Here is a 16,233-nt window from a genome sequence, read left to right on the forward strand (position 1 = left end):
GGGCCGTGTCCGGGCCGGAGCTTCCGGCGCTTACTTTTCTATGACATGCCAGGTGATCACGTGATGCATTCCATAGAAAACGAAGCGCCGGAAGCTCCGGCCCGGACACGGCCCGGTCTAACGTGAGTCATCCTTTAGTCTATCTGTCGTCTTCATTGGTCTAAAATGACGCTTACGATAAAATATAATTGAAGTGTGCAAATGGAAAGCCATCACGTATAATAATATGAACATTTCATGAGTGCAATAAATAACCGGACAAATGCGAGTTGGACTTAGTATTTGTTGTTATAGCGAGAGACAGCGGAGTCTTAGTAATAGGGTCCCGTTTTTACCCTTTGGGTACGGAACTCTAAAAATGCAAAAACTGCTTAGTAAGACGGCGAAATATTGCAATTTTGTCTGGGTAGAATACAATTTATTTATTTATCAATAAAATGTCAAAAGACAACTCCTTAAACCCGCCCACCTGAGTGTTATAACAATTCTTATCATTTTATATAATTTTACTATCATATCATCAAAACGCGTCAGCCTTGACTTGATTGTGCGCCTATATCTTTAAATAAACATTATCACAGTAAATCGCTTCGCGACAGTAGGAAAAACAGTGACATACCTATATCAAACAGGCTTTACGGTGCTGGCCAAAACAAAAACATACGTTACTCACGCAACCACAGTTCAATAATTGCATTTGTTATTATTTTTCACTCGTACTTTATTGAACAATGACTGGTTAGTAGATGGCTACTACACCTTGCCCTACTGCATATTTAATTTTACTGCGCAAGAGCTTGTTTTGCTATCTGGTATCAGGATGGTGTTCGGATTCTATATTACCTACGGGCTACGTCATTCACGCTGTTGTTTAAATTTGTTTTTTTAATATTTTCTAGTGATTTCTATCACTGAAATAAGCTTACGTATTTAACTACTTTTTAAATATTATTAATTTTATTTGTATTTTTTAAGTCAATTTTGACATCAGTTAATTTTATAACCTTTAGGTGACATTAAAAATATAGTTTTTTAATTACGGGTGTTTGAATCAAATTAAAATCTACATCATAACCGCATAGCCTACATGCCTACTGATATGTTAGTGTCGTTAGGTAGGTACATAATAATATTACGTATATTTTTTGCAGTAAAATAACAAACACACACACACACACACACATGTTATAAAACATTAACAAACAGTTAAAACTAAGCTAACAAAAATTTGTTCCAAGCACAATTAACAATTCAAATAATTACTTACCAAAAACTACTAATGACCGAGCTGATAACTCGATAACGTTATCACGTCCCAACCCAATCAGCGTAAGTACAAACAAAACCTCATTCAATAACCAACCTTATGAGAACCGTTTTATTAACAAATTTAAACAAAATCTATTTTAAAAGAAGTCTTTATTGACATTCGGATTCGGTATCCGAACGACATTCAAACGGAGAAGTTCAGTCGCATTGCGCCGGCGCCTCAGTACGACCGCGTTTAATTAAAGATTCAAAATGGCGGCCCGGCCCATTCTTACCACCAGTTTGTCGACTTTCTCGAGGCGCGCCTACAGCTCCAAAGCGGACAAAAATGTGGCGTTCCTTGGACTCGGGAACATGGGAGGTTTTATGGCCGCAAATTTGGTCAAAAAGGTATGTTTATGTGTAATTTATTCATGGTGTCTAGAAGGCATGCTCGTGTTGACTGTTTGTTTAATATTAAGACATGTTTATTTAAACTTTAAACCTGTGTCGAATCCAAAAAAATATAATTTAAAATTACAATAAAACATCTTCGACTTGAATCAATAAAAAAAGGACAATTAATGTTATATACAAAATAAGGTCAACTAACTCGTCGTCTAAAGTTGGTTGGTAACATGTTTTTTAAGTTTGAAAGTTACACAAAAACGAAAATATCTAATAAATAGTTTTGTCTGTTGTTTTACCGGTAACCGGTGCCACCTTATTGGTGTTCAGTAGTAGCCTTTATTTATACAGTGACAAGAGCGTTTCTGATAGGTTGTACGCGTAGTTTATTTATCTTGTTTGGTTTTGAACTTTATCGTCTTAGTAATAAGATCCAATTCACTCTCTTTGTAACATTTAATGTATTCTAGAATGCCATGAATGCCATTTGTTAATAGTAAAATTTACTTACAAACACTTTACAAAATTTACAAAATTTACTTAAAATCAAAATTAAACATCAAAAATAAATGTTGAAAAATTCTAGACTTTTATTCTTGTAGGTAATTAAGTAGACTTTATTTATTCAATTGCAAATTATTCGACTCATGAGCGTGTTAAACACTCCAAATTATTCCATTCATTTAGTTAATACGATCTACGAAGTTGATGACGTCACTGACTACTATTTAATATGAAACGCTTCGGAGGTGTGAATATTGACTTATTTAGTTCCGATTTGTTCAGAATTGAGCTCCAGGATCGGTAGCCATCATGAAAATAATGTCACTAAGACTCTTACTAGAAACGGCTGACATTATCTACCGCATATTGACTCTACTTATACAGTCAGTAACAAAAACTGGCCACTCTTATTATCTTAACAACAAAGTTGTGTTTAGCTCATTTTGATCACCTCGGCCGTTCAATGACTGCAAACTGGCTGTACCAATAGGGCCCTCCACACTCATAAATAAATAAAGAATAAATAAATCATGCGCGAATCACGGCGCGAAGCCGCGAACGTAAGTGTGGCGTCGATTTCGCAGATTGTTCACGCCTTCGCGCCTTGTTCCCCGTTTTTTGTAGGTTTTTTGCCCCGCGTCAAAGGAGACTTGCAAGACTCCACATAACACACAATTTTGGCTCATCTGTGGCAAATAAATATTAATTATATTATATAAAGCGGCTATATTTTACGGTTTTACAACAAAACAAAATGGAATAATATCGACGATCAGCTGATGCTTTTCCGCCATCTTGGCGCGAACCAAATTGTGAAATCGCCGTGAAGTTGTGCGAGTGTGGATGTGGATTCATACGTCAACGTCGCGTTCTCTCCGCGATTCACGCACACGCGCACTGCCGGGCTAACACATGATTGGCGCGAGAGTATCTCGCCGCGAAATAGACTACCCGTCCCCCTTTAATTCATACAGTTAGTAAAAGACGGGTAGTCTATCTCGCGGCGAGATACTGTCGCGTCAATCATGTGCTCGGCCTACTGGAGGGGCTTATCTCTAATTACTTAGCCTTATCAAAAAGCTATCACTGAGATTTCCAAGTAATTTTGCATAATAACATTTGTAATTAAGTAAATATGTAGTGAACATCAGTCATTTTATTTCGACGTAAACAATAGGAAATGCAGGAGACAGTAAAAGTTATAAAAAATATAATATGATATCTTGAGGGATCTTCAGTATAATTTTCAGGACAGGATTCCTGCTCCGTCTTCGCATTCCAACGCTTTGATATGTCATCTCGTGCCTCTGACTCTTATGGAGACAGCTCTTATTATAAAAAATTTGGACTTTAAATTTCAGCCAAAAAAATATTTGTGAATGCCTCCCCATTTATCATTTAATTTTGATGCTGTATTCTTTAATTAACTATTGTATTCAGTCCCTAGGGCTCCATCACATGAAATGACTTGTGGTGTAAAGGCTCGTAGGTCCTATGTTCCTCTGTCGTATTTTAGATGTTTCTCTCGGCTGTGTCTCTGTGCAGTTTTTTGCCATGTGAGGTACTGCAAGAAGAAGCGTCAGCATTTACTATGCGAACGTCAAAGAACGCGTTCCCACACACTGTTTAGTAATAAATCCCCTATGAGGGCTGGTTGTGTCGCAGTGGCATCGCGCATTATGGGTTCAATTGTGCCAGTCCCCCAGGCTAGTTCGACCCAGTGCTTAAGGTCATCTCTGTGCTGGTCGTGGCCTTGTTTTATTAAACCGATTTTTTTACAGTTCAGTGCGTGGTTTAGGTCAAAGTTGTCTTCCCCGCATCCATCGCATGCCTGAGGGAAACATGCAGGTTCGTGCGCATAACAAATGGCTAGGGCGCTTTTAAACTGAGTTGCTGTGGGGTCAGTATTGTTCGCGGTAAGGGATAACTGATAACCATTGTGATGAGTTTGTTTCAACGATCCTATCGACACTTCTTTTCATTTTGTTTGGTAGTTTGGATATAACATTTTTTCTCAATTGTATTTATTTTATTCGTCTCGTCAACTTTTCCCCTTTCATGGTGTCCACAGCATGAGTATGGTGAGCTAGCAAGTCTTGGTTTTCAGCTTTTTGTATTGCATTAATAAGTATCTGGTTCGCTTCTACGGGAGGCTTGAAGCAATCAATATTTTTTGTTGGATTATTAATGCCAAGGCCTTTTGTTTCACTGGCAGAACGAATAGTACATGATCTAATGATGAGACTTCTCTGTCTAAAATAGATGGTGTTAGCGTTGACATTATAATTTTTAGTTAGTAAGTATATAGTTGATCAAGTGAATAAAATATAAAGGCAATCCATACAACTGATACAACGTGTTTAATAGAGTGGGCGTGGTGCGCCGCCATTATATAATATAAATAGAATTACGTAGATTTGTATGTCGCATCGCGTGCGTAAATACGTAAGATCGGGAAAACATATTTTCTGTAGTTTGAACACGTTTTGTTGTTGAAGAAAATCACGTTGTTGATGAGCTAAATTCGAATTTCATGAATCTTAACTTGGTTTGATATTGACTTAGGGTGACTACTAGTTACTGGCCACTATACAGTTATTGACTACTCCTAACCAGGCATCGTAAACTGCGCGCGAAATCCATTGAAATGACGTACTTTGACTTTACTTGACTAAGTAACAACCCTAGTACTTCAATGGATTTCGCTCGTGATAGCTAGACAATTGAAATGTTCACATATGATGTATTTCTATTGCCTGCTATAACAACAAATACTAAAAAGTACGGAACCCTTGGTGCGCGAGTCCAACTCGCACTTGGCCGGTTTTTATTTAAACATCTCTAGTAACCCTACTTACGAACACGTAAAGAAAGTTAAAGCGAAAACTGCGGTAATAACATGAACAACTACATATATCTACATATAAATAAATTGACGGTGAGTGAAGACACCGGTTCGAAGCCACACTTGTCCAAATACGTAGCTGTTTGGGAAGTCAAGGTTATTTAAATTAATTGTGTATTACTTGTACTGAATATCTTAGCAACCGATCAACTGTATTCAATGAATTGATTTAATATGGGCGTGGCTAAAAGGTATTCAAGTAGCTCTTAAGTTTCGGAATCCAGGACTTTTATGATTAATATTATAATTTGATTTGATTACTTATAGGAAATGATAGAAACTCGTGTAGGTAATAAAAACAAACAAAAATCTAAACAATTTAATCTGAAAATGGATCTAAAATGGGAATGAGGGCTAACGCGTATGAATTCGCCGCTAGGGGCGCTAGTGTAGATGGTGGTCTTTTCCATAGTTAGAAATGTCAAATGTCACTTCAATGACTGACAGCAGTTCTTTAGTCTTTTGGACCACCATCAACAGAGGCGCCAACTGGTGAGCAAAAAAACGACAGCCCTCATTGCACACAAAGAGACCGTTTTTTTTTCGCTTTTGAGTGTATCAGGAAGATAATTTCTTTAGGTACACAATAATATGTAAATACGATACATACGGACTGATTCGAAATTTCGAACTTTAAGATACGTCGAAAATTTGCTAAAGATACAATATGGAGCGAATATGCCAGTGTCAAAAGTGACGTTTTTGTTTGAAGAAAAAATTTGCTAAAGATCGACATCGATCGCCATGTCGTATCTGTTGCAAATTTTTGAGAACCTTAAAGTTCGAATCAGGCCGACAGTTAACGGCTAACGATACGAGATAGCAAAAACATGAGCCTGTAACCCAGTACAACCGCAAACTATCGTCTATCTTGCTTTCACGGTTAGCTAAACAATTGGGCATCGGCTCGGAGCTTGGACTTTCGTGTACTGGTTTCTAGTAGATTCATTACTTCTTGGCACAAGGCACATTTTAACTTTGCTAAAAGTTAAAGCATATAAATAAATAAATAGATAGCCTATATTCATTGTCTACAATATTACACAAAAAAAATGTTTTTTTTTTAGTTTAATTTTATTGTAAAAAAAAACATTAAAACTACATATAAACTAAACTAACATTAAAATAAAACTACTTAAAAATTAAAATAATATAGAAAAAATACCCACCTATGAAAGGTCCCCCAAGTCTGTCCCCTGCGGAAGGGTGCCCATGAGGCTGGCTACATTACCCCGCTGGATGGCTATGCCTATTCTTTGGCCTAGGAGTAAGCCAGCCCTAAGTCACCCGAGGTCTCAAGTAGTTTTTTTATTTTTTGGAAAAGGTTAAGGGCGTCGCAGCTCCACGGCCCTAGGGTCTAAAATTAGAATTTAACGCACTTAAACTATCGTGAGACATATTTCAAAATATTTATCAGTACGGTTTTTACTCACTATTATTTTTAGTCGCTTTTGGCGACATGTTTCGGATTCTTTGGGAATCCATCCTCAAGCACGAGTGTATGCGGCGGCTGTACGTCGTGCATGGATTCCCAAAGAATCCGAAACATGTCGCCAAAAGCGACTAAAAATAATAGTGAGTAAAAACCGTACTGATAAATATTAGAATTTGAATTGTCTCTTTCTTTTCTTTCACCTTCCTTTTATTCCTTGTCCCCGAAGGGCCCCGCCATGGGGTGATTATTTTTGCCCATCTGTCTTTATGCATGAAGCATTCAAGACGACCTAATCGACGTATACTCGTATAGGTACTTCATTTAGTGCGGAAGTGAACAAGGAAGTCCTCGAAGCTAATTTTGATTTTACAATTTGTTACCAAGACAATCGGCAAGGTCATATCAAAACAAGATCTAACCATAACAAATAGTATAATCAGAATCGGCCTCTTGGGCTACAGAAACAAAACGATTGACATCTCCACCTCCGGCCTCCGCCACTGTAGGGCTTGATAAATTTTTTTAGTATGTGAATCTATTTCAGTTTACGATTGACATCTCATTTAAGAAAAAAACAGCATCTTTGAGTTTGTTGCTACTAACTTTACACACATGTCATGCGCTTTTTAATCACATAGGTACCAAGATTTTTCTTTTTCACCATCCCAAATATTTTCGTTTTAATTCCCACTAAGTTGAATATAAAAGTAAAAGCGCCATTTAAAACGAGAAGCGGCGTAATGGCGCGGAGGTTTTACGAAATTTCAAATTAAAATCGTTCCAATTCATGCAAAAAATATGCTAAAATATGGAGATGGATACATTTTAGACAGGGGTCGGATTGGTCACGTTACTTAGCTTCCTTTTGTCAAGTTTTTTTAACAAAGAAGATATTGGGCTCGTCCGACTTTGCATTTACATAATTTTTATTCTGATGTATTTATTTGGAAGCAAAGCCAAGTAATGGACCATGCAGGGGCCGTGTCGTACCAGGACACTAAAGGGCTGGCTTCGGATCGACCAAGGTGGAGACAACTTCATCACGCTGCACCGACAAGAGCCCACAGCTCTTAAATTGAACGATGATGATGTATTTATTTGGAAGCTTTCATTAAATACGTATTCATGATATTATCCACAAATGAGGCTACAAATAAAATGTAAAAAATAAAATTTCATTAAAAGCAGTAAATTGCATTTTAATGGAAAACCTTACTGAAAAGATAAATGGTTCTCAAATTAAATAGATGTTACATCGCTTATTTCGGTTTCTTGAGGTCTTACGCGCATTAATCTATATAGGTATATATAAACGTAAAAGTCTTGACTAACTGACTGACTGACTGACTCACTTAAATCAACGCCCAGCCCAAACTGTTGGACCTAGAGAGCTGAATTTTTAAGGAAGGGTTTTTCAAAATTCGTCCCCTAAGGTGGTGTAAAAGGGGTTGAAAGTTTGTATGGAGATCATATTTTTTTTTGAGTGCGGGACTTGAAACTTTGTATAAAGGCATATTATTAAAATACTAGAAAAGTAATTTCAACGTTTTTGAAAATTCATCCCCCAAGGTGGTAAAAATGGGGTTGAAAGTTTGTATGGAGATCAAATATTTTTTTGAGTGCGGGAATTAAATCTTTGTATAAAGGCATATATTATTAGAATACAAGAAAAGTAATTTAAGCGTTTTTAAATATTCATCCCCTAAAAGGGTTAAAAATCTTAGAAAGGCATTGTATATGATTCCAAAAAAGTTATTTCAACGTTCTTAAAAATTCAACCCCTAACGGGGTTAAAAAGGGGATGTAAGTTTATATGTGGTACAAATTTTCTTTTAAGCTAGGAACTTAATTGGAACTTGGTAAAAAGGGCATTATATTAAAATAGACGAAAATTGATTACTTGAGTTTGTATTAATAGTTTGGGGAGCGAATATTTTTTTAAATAGTGGACTTGTAAATCTTCTAAGAGGGTCGAGAGGGATTATATCGGGAACAATTTTTTTCAGTTAGGGTTTTGAAACTTCGTAGTTTGTGAAAGACAAATTTCATGCGTTGTATAATTATTAACAAATGATTAATCGTCCCTACTGATATATTTTGCTGCATAATGTTCTATATTATGCTCATGTAGAATATATAACCACCAACATACAAATCCACGCGTACGAAGTCGCGGGCAACAGCTAGTAAGTAATAATAATCCATATAAGTATGCCCCAATGCTGGACACAGGCAGCTGGAGAAGGATTGGGCACACGCTCTTAGAATCTATTGGGATCTATCATAATTTATTTAGCAATTTCCTAGTTCAATAATGTATTATTTGTAAATAGTTCAGTACCTAGTATTAAGATTGTTGCAGTGCCCTAACGGGGTATCATGTACCTACTTCAAAATGTTTTGTACCATCCTTTGTAATGAACATGATCGCAATAAAGATATATGAAATAAAATATATCTTCTTCGTCCTATTTCCCTTAGTCCCAGTTCTATATGGGTTCGGGCCTCCTTGTAGGGCGGCGCCAGGACGCTCTATCCTAGGTTGTCATAGGAGTTAGGTTCTGGGCTTTCATCTTCCTCTTGATATTGGACCACCATATGTCGCCAGTCTTCCTCTTCTTATTTTTTACTAGCTTTTGCCCGCGACTTCGTCTGCGCGGACTTAGTAACAGCAGCTAAAGTAAGTATAGCGCCTGGAAAAAATCTCATAGCAATAATTCAATTATCTCATAGCAATTTGAGCATATTATGCACACAAATTAGCAGGCACTTCATTAATTATCTCAATTCCATCCCGCTTTTCACTTTCTTAAGGGATGATTTTCGGGATAAAAACTATCTTCAACTCAACCTATCTCTATGCCAAATTTCATCTAAATCGGTTCAGCGGTTTAAGCGTGAAAATGTAACACACAGACAGAAAGACAGACAGACAGACTTTCGCATTTATAATATTATATTAGATTATTTTAAACCGGGTCACTCGGGGTCGGGTGAGCAATTCGACTTAATAATACGTGAGTGACCCGGTTTAAAATAATCTAATATGTTTGAGTCTCACGGGAGTTTTATAGTATAATATTATAGTATGGATTTTATTTCAGGGCTTCAATGTGACTGGCTACGACCCTTCAAAGGAGACGCTAACAGCGGCAGAAAAGAACGGCATTAAAAGAGCCAACTCTATCGCCGCGGCTGTTGAGAGCGCCAACGCGGTCGTCTCCATCTTGCCAAGCAATAAAGTGGTACTGGATGCTTACCTTGGCAAAGATGGTGTTATCAAACATGTAAGTTTTCTTCTCTAAATACCTTCCTTCTTCAAATATTTTCCTGTCTGTGTATATTATGATATAAAATAGGTGACATCGTAGAGTAAACTTTATCGCCGCAGCTGTTGACAGCGGTCGTCTCACTCGTCTCCATCTTTAAAAAAAAATTATAACATTTATTCATTTATGGTATCAACATTGACACCTATCCGAAGTAAAAACATATAAACTTTAAACGGAAGGATGTCAATGTTGATACCATAAATGAATTTAGCACCCCCGATTTATACGAAAACATTACCAAACCCGGCCTAGCAGCTTTACTGATGTAGATAATCAAGATAAAAATGAGAGCCCTAAATAAACCTTCAAGAGCGGATATCTCAAAAACTATACAAGATATCGAAAAACTTGACTGAATAAAACTTGTAACAAATTAAATCTCTTTTCATTTTGTATCAGTGGCCAAGTCGCTCAGACGCATAGTTTCCGAGATAAAATCGAAAAACCGAAAAATGGAACCTTCAAACCCCCCTCTCCCCTCCGGCACCAGGGTTACGGTTTTTTTATATGAAATTCTCTTGAACATTGAAGTGCTTCTGCGATCAAATGTTGTTGAAGTGTCCATATTTAAATGTGCATTCAATATCTGTTAAAGACGAATGAAAAGGTTTTACTAGGAAATCTAATTTGTTTTATAAAATGTAAAAACTATAACACATTTTAATTAACAACCAAGGCATAGTAAAGCCTTTTTTCCAGGAATGGGTTTAATTATACCATTAATAAATAATAAATATAAATAAATATTATAGGACATTCTTACACAGATTGACCAAGTCCCACGGTAAGCCCAAGGAGGCTTGTGTTATGGGTACTCAGACAACGATATATATAATATATAAATACTTAAATACATAGAAAACACCCATGACTCGGGGACAAATATCTGTGCTCATCACACAAATAAATGCCCTTACCGGGATTCGAACCCAGGACCATCGGCTTCACAGGCAGGGTAACTACCCACTAGGCCAACCGGTCGTCATTAAATTTATCACTACTGAATTTTAAAGATCATAGTTCATTTAGCATGCTGTGTTATTAACAATTTTGTTCAGAATAATATGTACAAATTGCTATTTTATATTATAATACCTGTTCTTAACAAATACACAATCACTACACAAACCTTAAATTATTCATATAAATTTTCGTATTTTGTTTCCTAGAAGAATACATTAATGTTGTCATAATCAATCATTTGAAAAAATTAATTTCATCTTCTCGGGGCTATGATATAGGTTTGAACCATAATTTTCCATAAGTGCATTATAATATGCCTAAATTAAAGACAAATTCCAATATTCAAAGTATTGTAATTTTCCTTTCAGGCCCAAAAAGGCGCGCTGCTAATCGACTCAAGCACAGTGGACCCGAACGTGCCAAAAGAAATCTTCCCTATCGCCATCGAAAATGGCGTAGGCTTCATTGATGCCCCGGTCTCAGGAGGCAAGTACTGTCCGCGCGCCAAGTCCGTGCATTCGGAGGTCGAGGAATGGGAGGGGGGGGGGGGGGGGTGCGCCGCGCCCGTACGTACAAAATGACACCAGTCACCATCACTCCGTCATGACGCCCAACATTCCTAACATTCCTCAGCCGTACACGGAATTCGCGCGCGGACAGTAAATAGTAGTTAGAACCCTTTATAAAAAACATTACTGTCAATTTGACTGATCAGGGGACCTACCCAAGATGAAAATCGTTGAAAGAAGACGCCAACGCCAATCGAAATTTAAATATGTGTGGAAATTGTCACGTGACTTTTCGTAGCATTTGTCATCTTGATACATTAGTATTTTCTGCCGCCTCCCTCTGTGCATCTCAGACGCCGCGGCAGCAGAGATCCCTGCGAAGTCCACCGTCGCCTTCGGTGATGATTCTTTGACCACATTCCCCCAGATTATATTAACAAAACAAATGACAAGATAAATGTATAGAACGTCGGTAAACACCAATACGATATCATGTAGGAAGGAAACAAATGTTATCAAAGTACCTTTTATCTAAATTATCTTTCACTATTTGATTTAAAACAACTGCTGAAAAACAACATTTTATCACTTAGAGTTTTTGAATGATTCACGGTTAGTTTCACTAGACTTATATTGACCGGGATATAGACCGTGATTAACTTTTGTATTATTTGTGAGCTCCCGATATTTCGACGCAGTTACATGCATCATGTTCACGGGTGACTGAAGATAGCGGGTGGGTGTCAAAGTTGTGTAGACAGCGCTCTGTCTACCCTCATTCTTGCGCGTCGGCTGCGTTCACTTTCAACGTTACCAACGGTCGCATTCACACTTGTTGGTCCGGTCGCGTTCACACTCGTTGGTCTGTCCAAACACACTACACTCACGGTGTCACTACGCGTGTTTGATTCGGATATCACTGGTTTTTTACACAAACAAATCACAGGATTCCACACATTTGACAGTTTAAACCCATCTTCACGATTAAAATTTTTGTATTTGTGAATTTCAACGGCTTCTCTTACCAATCTTGGTATATAGTGGCGTTCTGTCGAAATGACCTTGGGACTATGCAACTCGATCCAGTGATTTGTACCCGACTCAAGGAGATGCTGAGCAATAGCTGACTTGCGAACGTCATTGTTCTTGACCGCAGCAATGTGTTCTTTAATTCTGCAGGCAATAGTGCGTTTGGTCTGCCCAATGTACGAACTACCGCAGCTGCACTCGACTTTGTATACACCAGGTTTTTCCAGGGGAAAATTGTCTTTGGGCGACCGCAGAAATTGTGCAATTTTCCTGTGCGGGGTGAAGATAGTTTTTACAGAGTAGTTATTTAGTATTTTTGATATCTTGTCTGTCACACCCTTGACGTACGGCATAAACGCTGGCTGTCTCTCAACGCGATGAGTAAGGCGCTTGGTTTTTGTGTCCCGCTTGTCCATGTTAACTCTGTAGCCATTCATCCTCAGGACACTCTGAACATGGTTCAGCTCCTGGTTTAGATGTAGCGAGTCACACAGAGCGTGTCACACTGACTAATCGAGCACACGCTCTGTGTGACTCGCTACATCTAAACCAGGAGCTGAACCATGTTCAGAGTGTCCTGAGGATGAATGGCTACAGAGTTAACATGGACAAGCGGGACACAAAAACCAAGCGCCTTACTCATCGCGTTGAGAGACAGCCAGCGTTTATGCCGTACGTCAAGGGTGTGACAGACAAGATATCAAAAATACTAAATAACTACTCTGTAAAAACTATCTTCACCCCGCACAGGAAAATTGCACAATTTCTGCGGTCGCCCAAAGACAATTTTCCCCTGGAAAAACCTGGTGTATACAAAGTTGAGTGCAGCTGCGGTAGTTCGTACATTGGGCAGACCAAACGCACTATTGCCTGCAGAATTAAAGAACACATTGCTGCGGTCAAGAACAATGACGTTCGCAAGTCAGCTATTGCTCAGCATCTCCTTGAGTCGGGTACAAATCACTGGATCGAGTTGCATAGTCCCAAGGTCATTTCGACAGAACGCCACTATATACCAAGATTGGTAAGAGAAGCCGTTGAAATTCACAAATACAAAAATTTTAATCGTGAAGATGGGTTTAAACTGTCAAATGTGTGGAATCCTGTGATTTGTTTGTGTAAAAAACCAGTGATATCCGAATCAAACACGCGTAGTGACACCGTGAGTGTAGTGTGTTTGGACAGACCAACGAGTGTGAACGCGACCGGACCAACAAGTGTGAATGCGACCGTTGGTAACGTTGAAAGTGAACGCAGCCGACGCGCAAGAATGAGGGTAGACAGAGCGCTGTCTACACAACTTTGACACCCACCCGCTATCTTCAGTCACCCGTGAACATGATGCATGTAACTGCGTCGAAATATCGGGAGCTCACAAATAATACAAAAGGTAATCACGGTCTATATCCCGGTCAATATAAGTCTATATTTTATCACTGACAAGATCTAATATGTTTCGTGTTTATGCTAAAATCATAGTAAATTTTTATATAGCTGTCGCATTTTTCTATCAACCTGATTTTAATAATACAATATAATAGATTAGTACCTAGTTAAAATTCGCCAATTTAGCGTAACAATAACAGCTAGTAAAGTAAATATCCCCACGCAAGCCTATCAAAAGACCGGGATGTATAGGCCCGTGAAATCTAAAACAGCTAGTAATAAAATCTACAAAATGGTTAAACTAGTACGCCAAACAAACCAAATCTGGCAGGCAGACGGCAAACCATATCTGCAATTTACCGTATATAACATTTTATATTTCTTAATATTTTTTATAATGAAAAATATTTAGTGTAACACGAGCGGAATTAAAATTTTAAATACGGGTCATACAACCCCTCTGCCTTTCGGCCATCATGTTCCCCGGGATGAGTCAACAGTTGACTTAATCTCGTTAACAATATTGGCTATAGTTGCGATGGTCAAGTTTTGTTTTCTTTAGGTTTGAAGAACAATGACACTAAATTATTCCACCCAATAAAACTACAAAACAGACAACTTTTTTAAGTTTTGAAGTAAACGATTTGATTCGTTTACAATATCTTATCTGTCTAGAGTCGGACCAAGCTAACTCGGCAGCGATTTTGACAGCGCACTGTGCTAGTGTTATATTTTAAAAGTCAAATATTGACCGGGATATAGACCGTGATTACCTTTTGTACTAACCGTGAATCATTCAAAACTCTTATTGTCAAATTTTGTGACTCTACTATCTATCTGACTACTGTCTATTTATCTATGACTATATATTTTTCTATGTCTTATTTAGTATAAATATATAAACACGATGATACAATCGCTTCTCAGGTGTGATGGGCGCCCAGAACGCCACCCTGGCCTTCATGTCCGGCGGCCGCAAGGGTGACTTCGACCGCTCCCTGCCCCTTCTCCAGGCAATGGGTGCCAAGCAGTTCCACTGCGGAGACGTCGGCGCTGGCCAGGTGGCCAAGCTAGCCAATAACATGCTCATGGGCATCACCGGCATGGCCACTGCCGAGTGCATGAACATGGGTATCAAGTGAGTTTTTCCATTATATAATTTTAACGTGAATACTTATATTCTCCACGTAGACATAGACGTTCTCCATTGGATATGGCAGGAGCAATACAGGAGATCATTGTGAAAATCCTTGTCAAGCACACAGACAAGAGCGACCTTTCTGCTTGAGGTGAGGTCATGGGTGCCTAGCAGTTCCACTGGGGAGACATCAGCGCTGGCCAGGTGGCTGGCATATGCTCATGGGCTTTACCGGCATGACCACTGCTGAGTGCATGAACACGGGTATCAAGTGAGTTTTTTTTTAATAAAATATTTTAAGCGCCGAACTTTGACTAAGTAAACGGTTAAGTAAAATTTCCAAAGAACACCACTCATTGTTTACTTCTGTTTCCAGAATGGGTCTGGACCCCAAGGTCCTGTTGGATGTCCTGAACAACTCCTCCGCGCGATCATGGTCCACTGAAGTATACTGCCCCGTACCTGGTCTAGTGCCCACAGCTCCATCTAGCAGAAACTATGATGGAGGCTTCAAGAATGAGCTCATGGTTAAGGTTAGTACTTAAATAGGGCTTAGCAAGGTAATGACAATAAGACGCCCAGAAAAAGTCGGCTGTGCAATGGTGGTCCACTGAGAAGTATTGCCTGTGTATATCGCGCGTACTGCCTTATGCCAACAGAAAGTATAATACCTTTTTCTAGACCGAGATTATGGTTAAAGTACGCTGAAAGATCTGCTACTTTCAGGATTTTTTTTACAATAGACTAATATCTACACATTTAACTGAAAAAACACGCATGTTTACTGATATAAGAAACATTGCAGTCTGTTAACAGTTCACACACGCTATTTCAGTTGATGTCGAGAGCGATTTTAAGAGCCCACATAACTTTTATTTTATTTAGATGGGTTAGGTACCCTTGTGTATATTTTATAAAGGGGACGTTTCTTCTGGTACCTATTATTACTTGAGGTGTTATCTCATTTTGCAGGATCTGGAGCTGGCTAGCGGCATGGCCCTTGGCATCAGATCACCCATCCCCCTGGGCGCGGTAGCCACCCAGCTGTACCGCATCGTGCAATCCCGTGGCTACGGACAGAAGGACTTCTCTTACGTATACCAGCTGCTCAAGGAAGAAAAGAAGTAGAATAAAGTGGTTTAAGATTCATACTGCTGTTTAATTAACTTGGATGCACATTAGTCGTCAGTGGTTTCCTAGCATTTAAAAAAAAGCGATAATGCTTCATTGTCTGATTAATCGATCCAAGGGGACAAAAACTTCGCCTTCTGAAATAATAACAACCCTGTCGGGTGACCTACGGAACATTGAAGGACATGAACCTCACAGTTCACAATAATCGAGTTTACATTCGATCGTGAGACATACTAACTTTA

General features: G+C 38.6%; 1 protein-coding gene across 1 annotated transcript; it reads left to right on the forward strand.

Annotated features, from left to right (window-relative positions):
- The first annotated feature begins 1,462 nt into the window (after nucleotides 1–1,462).
- Nucleotides 1,463–16,004, forward strand: LOC134744434 (probable 3-hydroxyisobutyrate dehydrogenase, mitochondrial). The gene is made up of 6 exons (XM_063678243.1): nucleotides 1,463–1,659; nucleotides 9,605–9,787; nucleotides 11,164–11,281; nucleotides 14,647–14,857; nucleotides 15,234–15,390; nucleotides 15,830–16,004. Exons 1-6 carry the CDS (start codon nucleotides 1,522–1,524, stop codon nucleotides 15,983–15,985), a joined length of 963 nt encoding a protein of 320 aa, XP_063534313.1. The 5' UTR covers nucleotides 1,463–1,521; the 3' UTR covers nucleotides 15,986–16,004.
- The last annotated feature ends 229 nt before the right edge of the window (nucleotides 16,005–16,233 follow it).

The sequence above is a fragment of the Cydia strobilella genome, chromosome 9 (assembly GCF_947568885.1).
Source record: "Cydia strobilella chromosome 9, ilCydStro3.1, whole genome shotgun sequence".
NCBI classification, from domain to species: domain Eukaryota; kingdom Metazoa; phylum Arthropoda; class Insecta; order Lepidoptera; family Tortricidae; genus Cydia; species Cydia strobilella.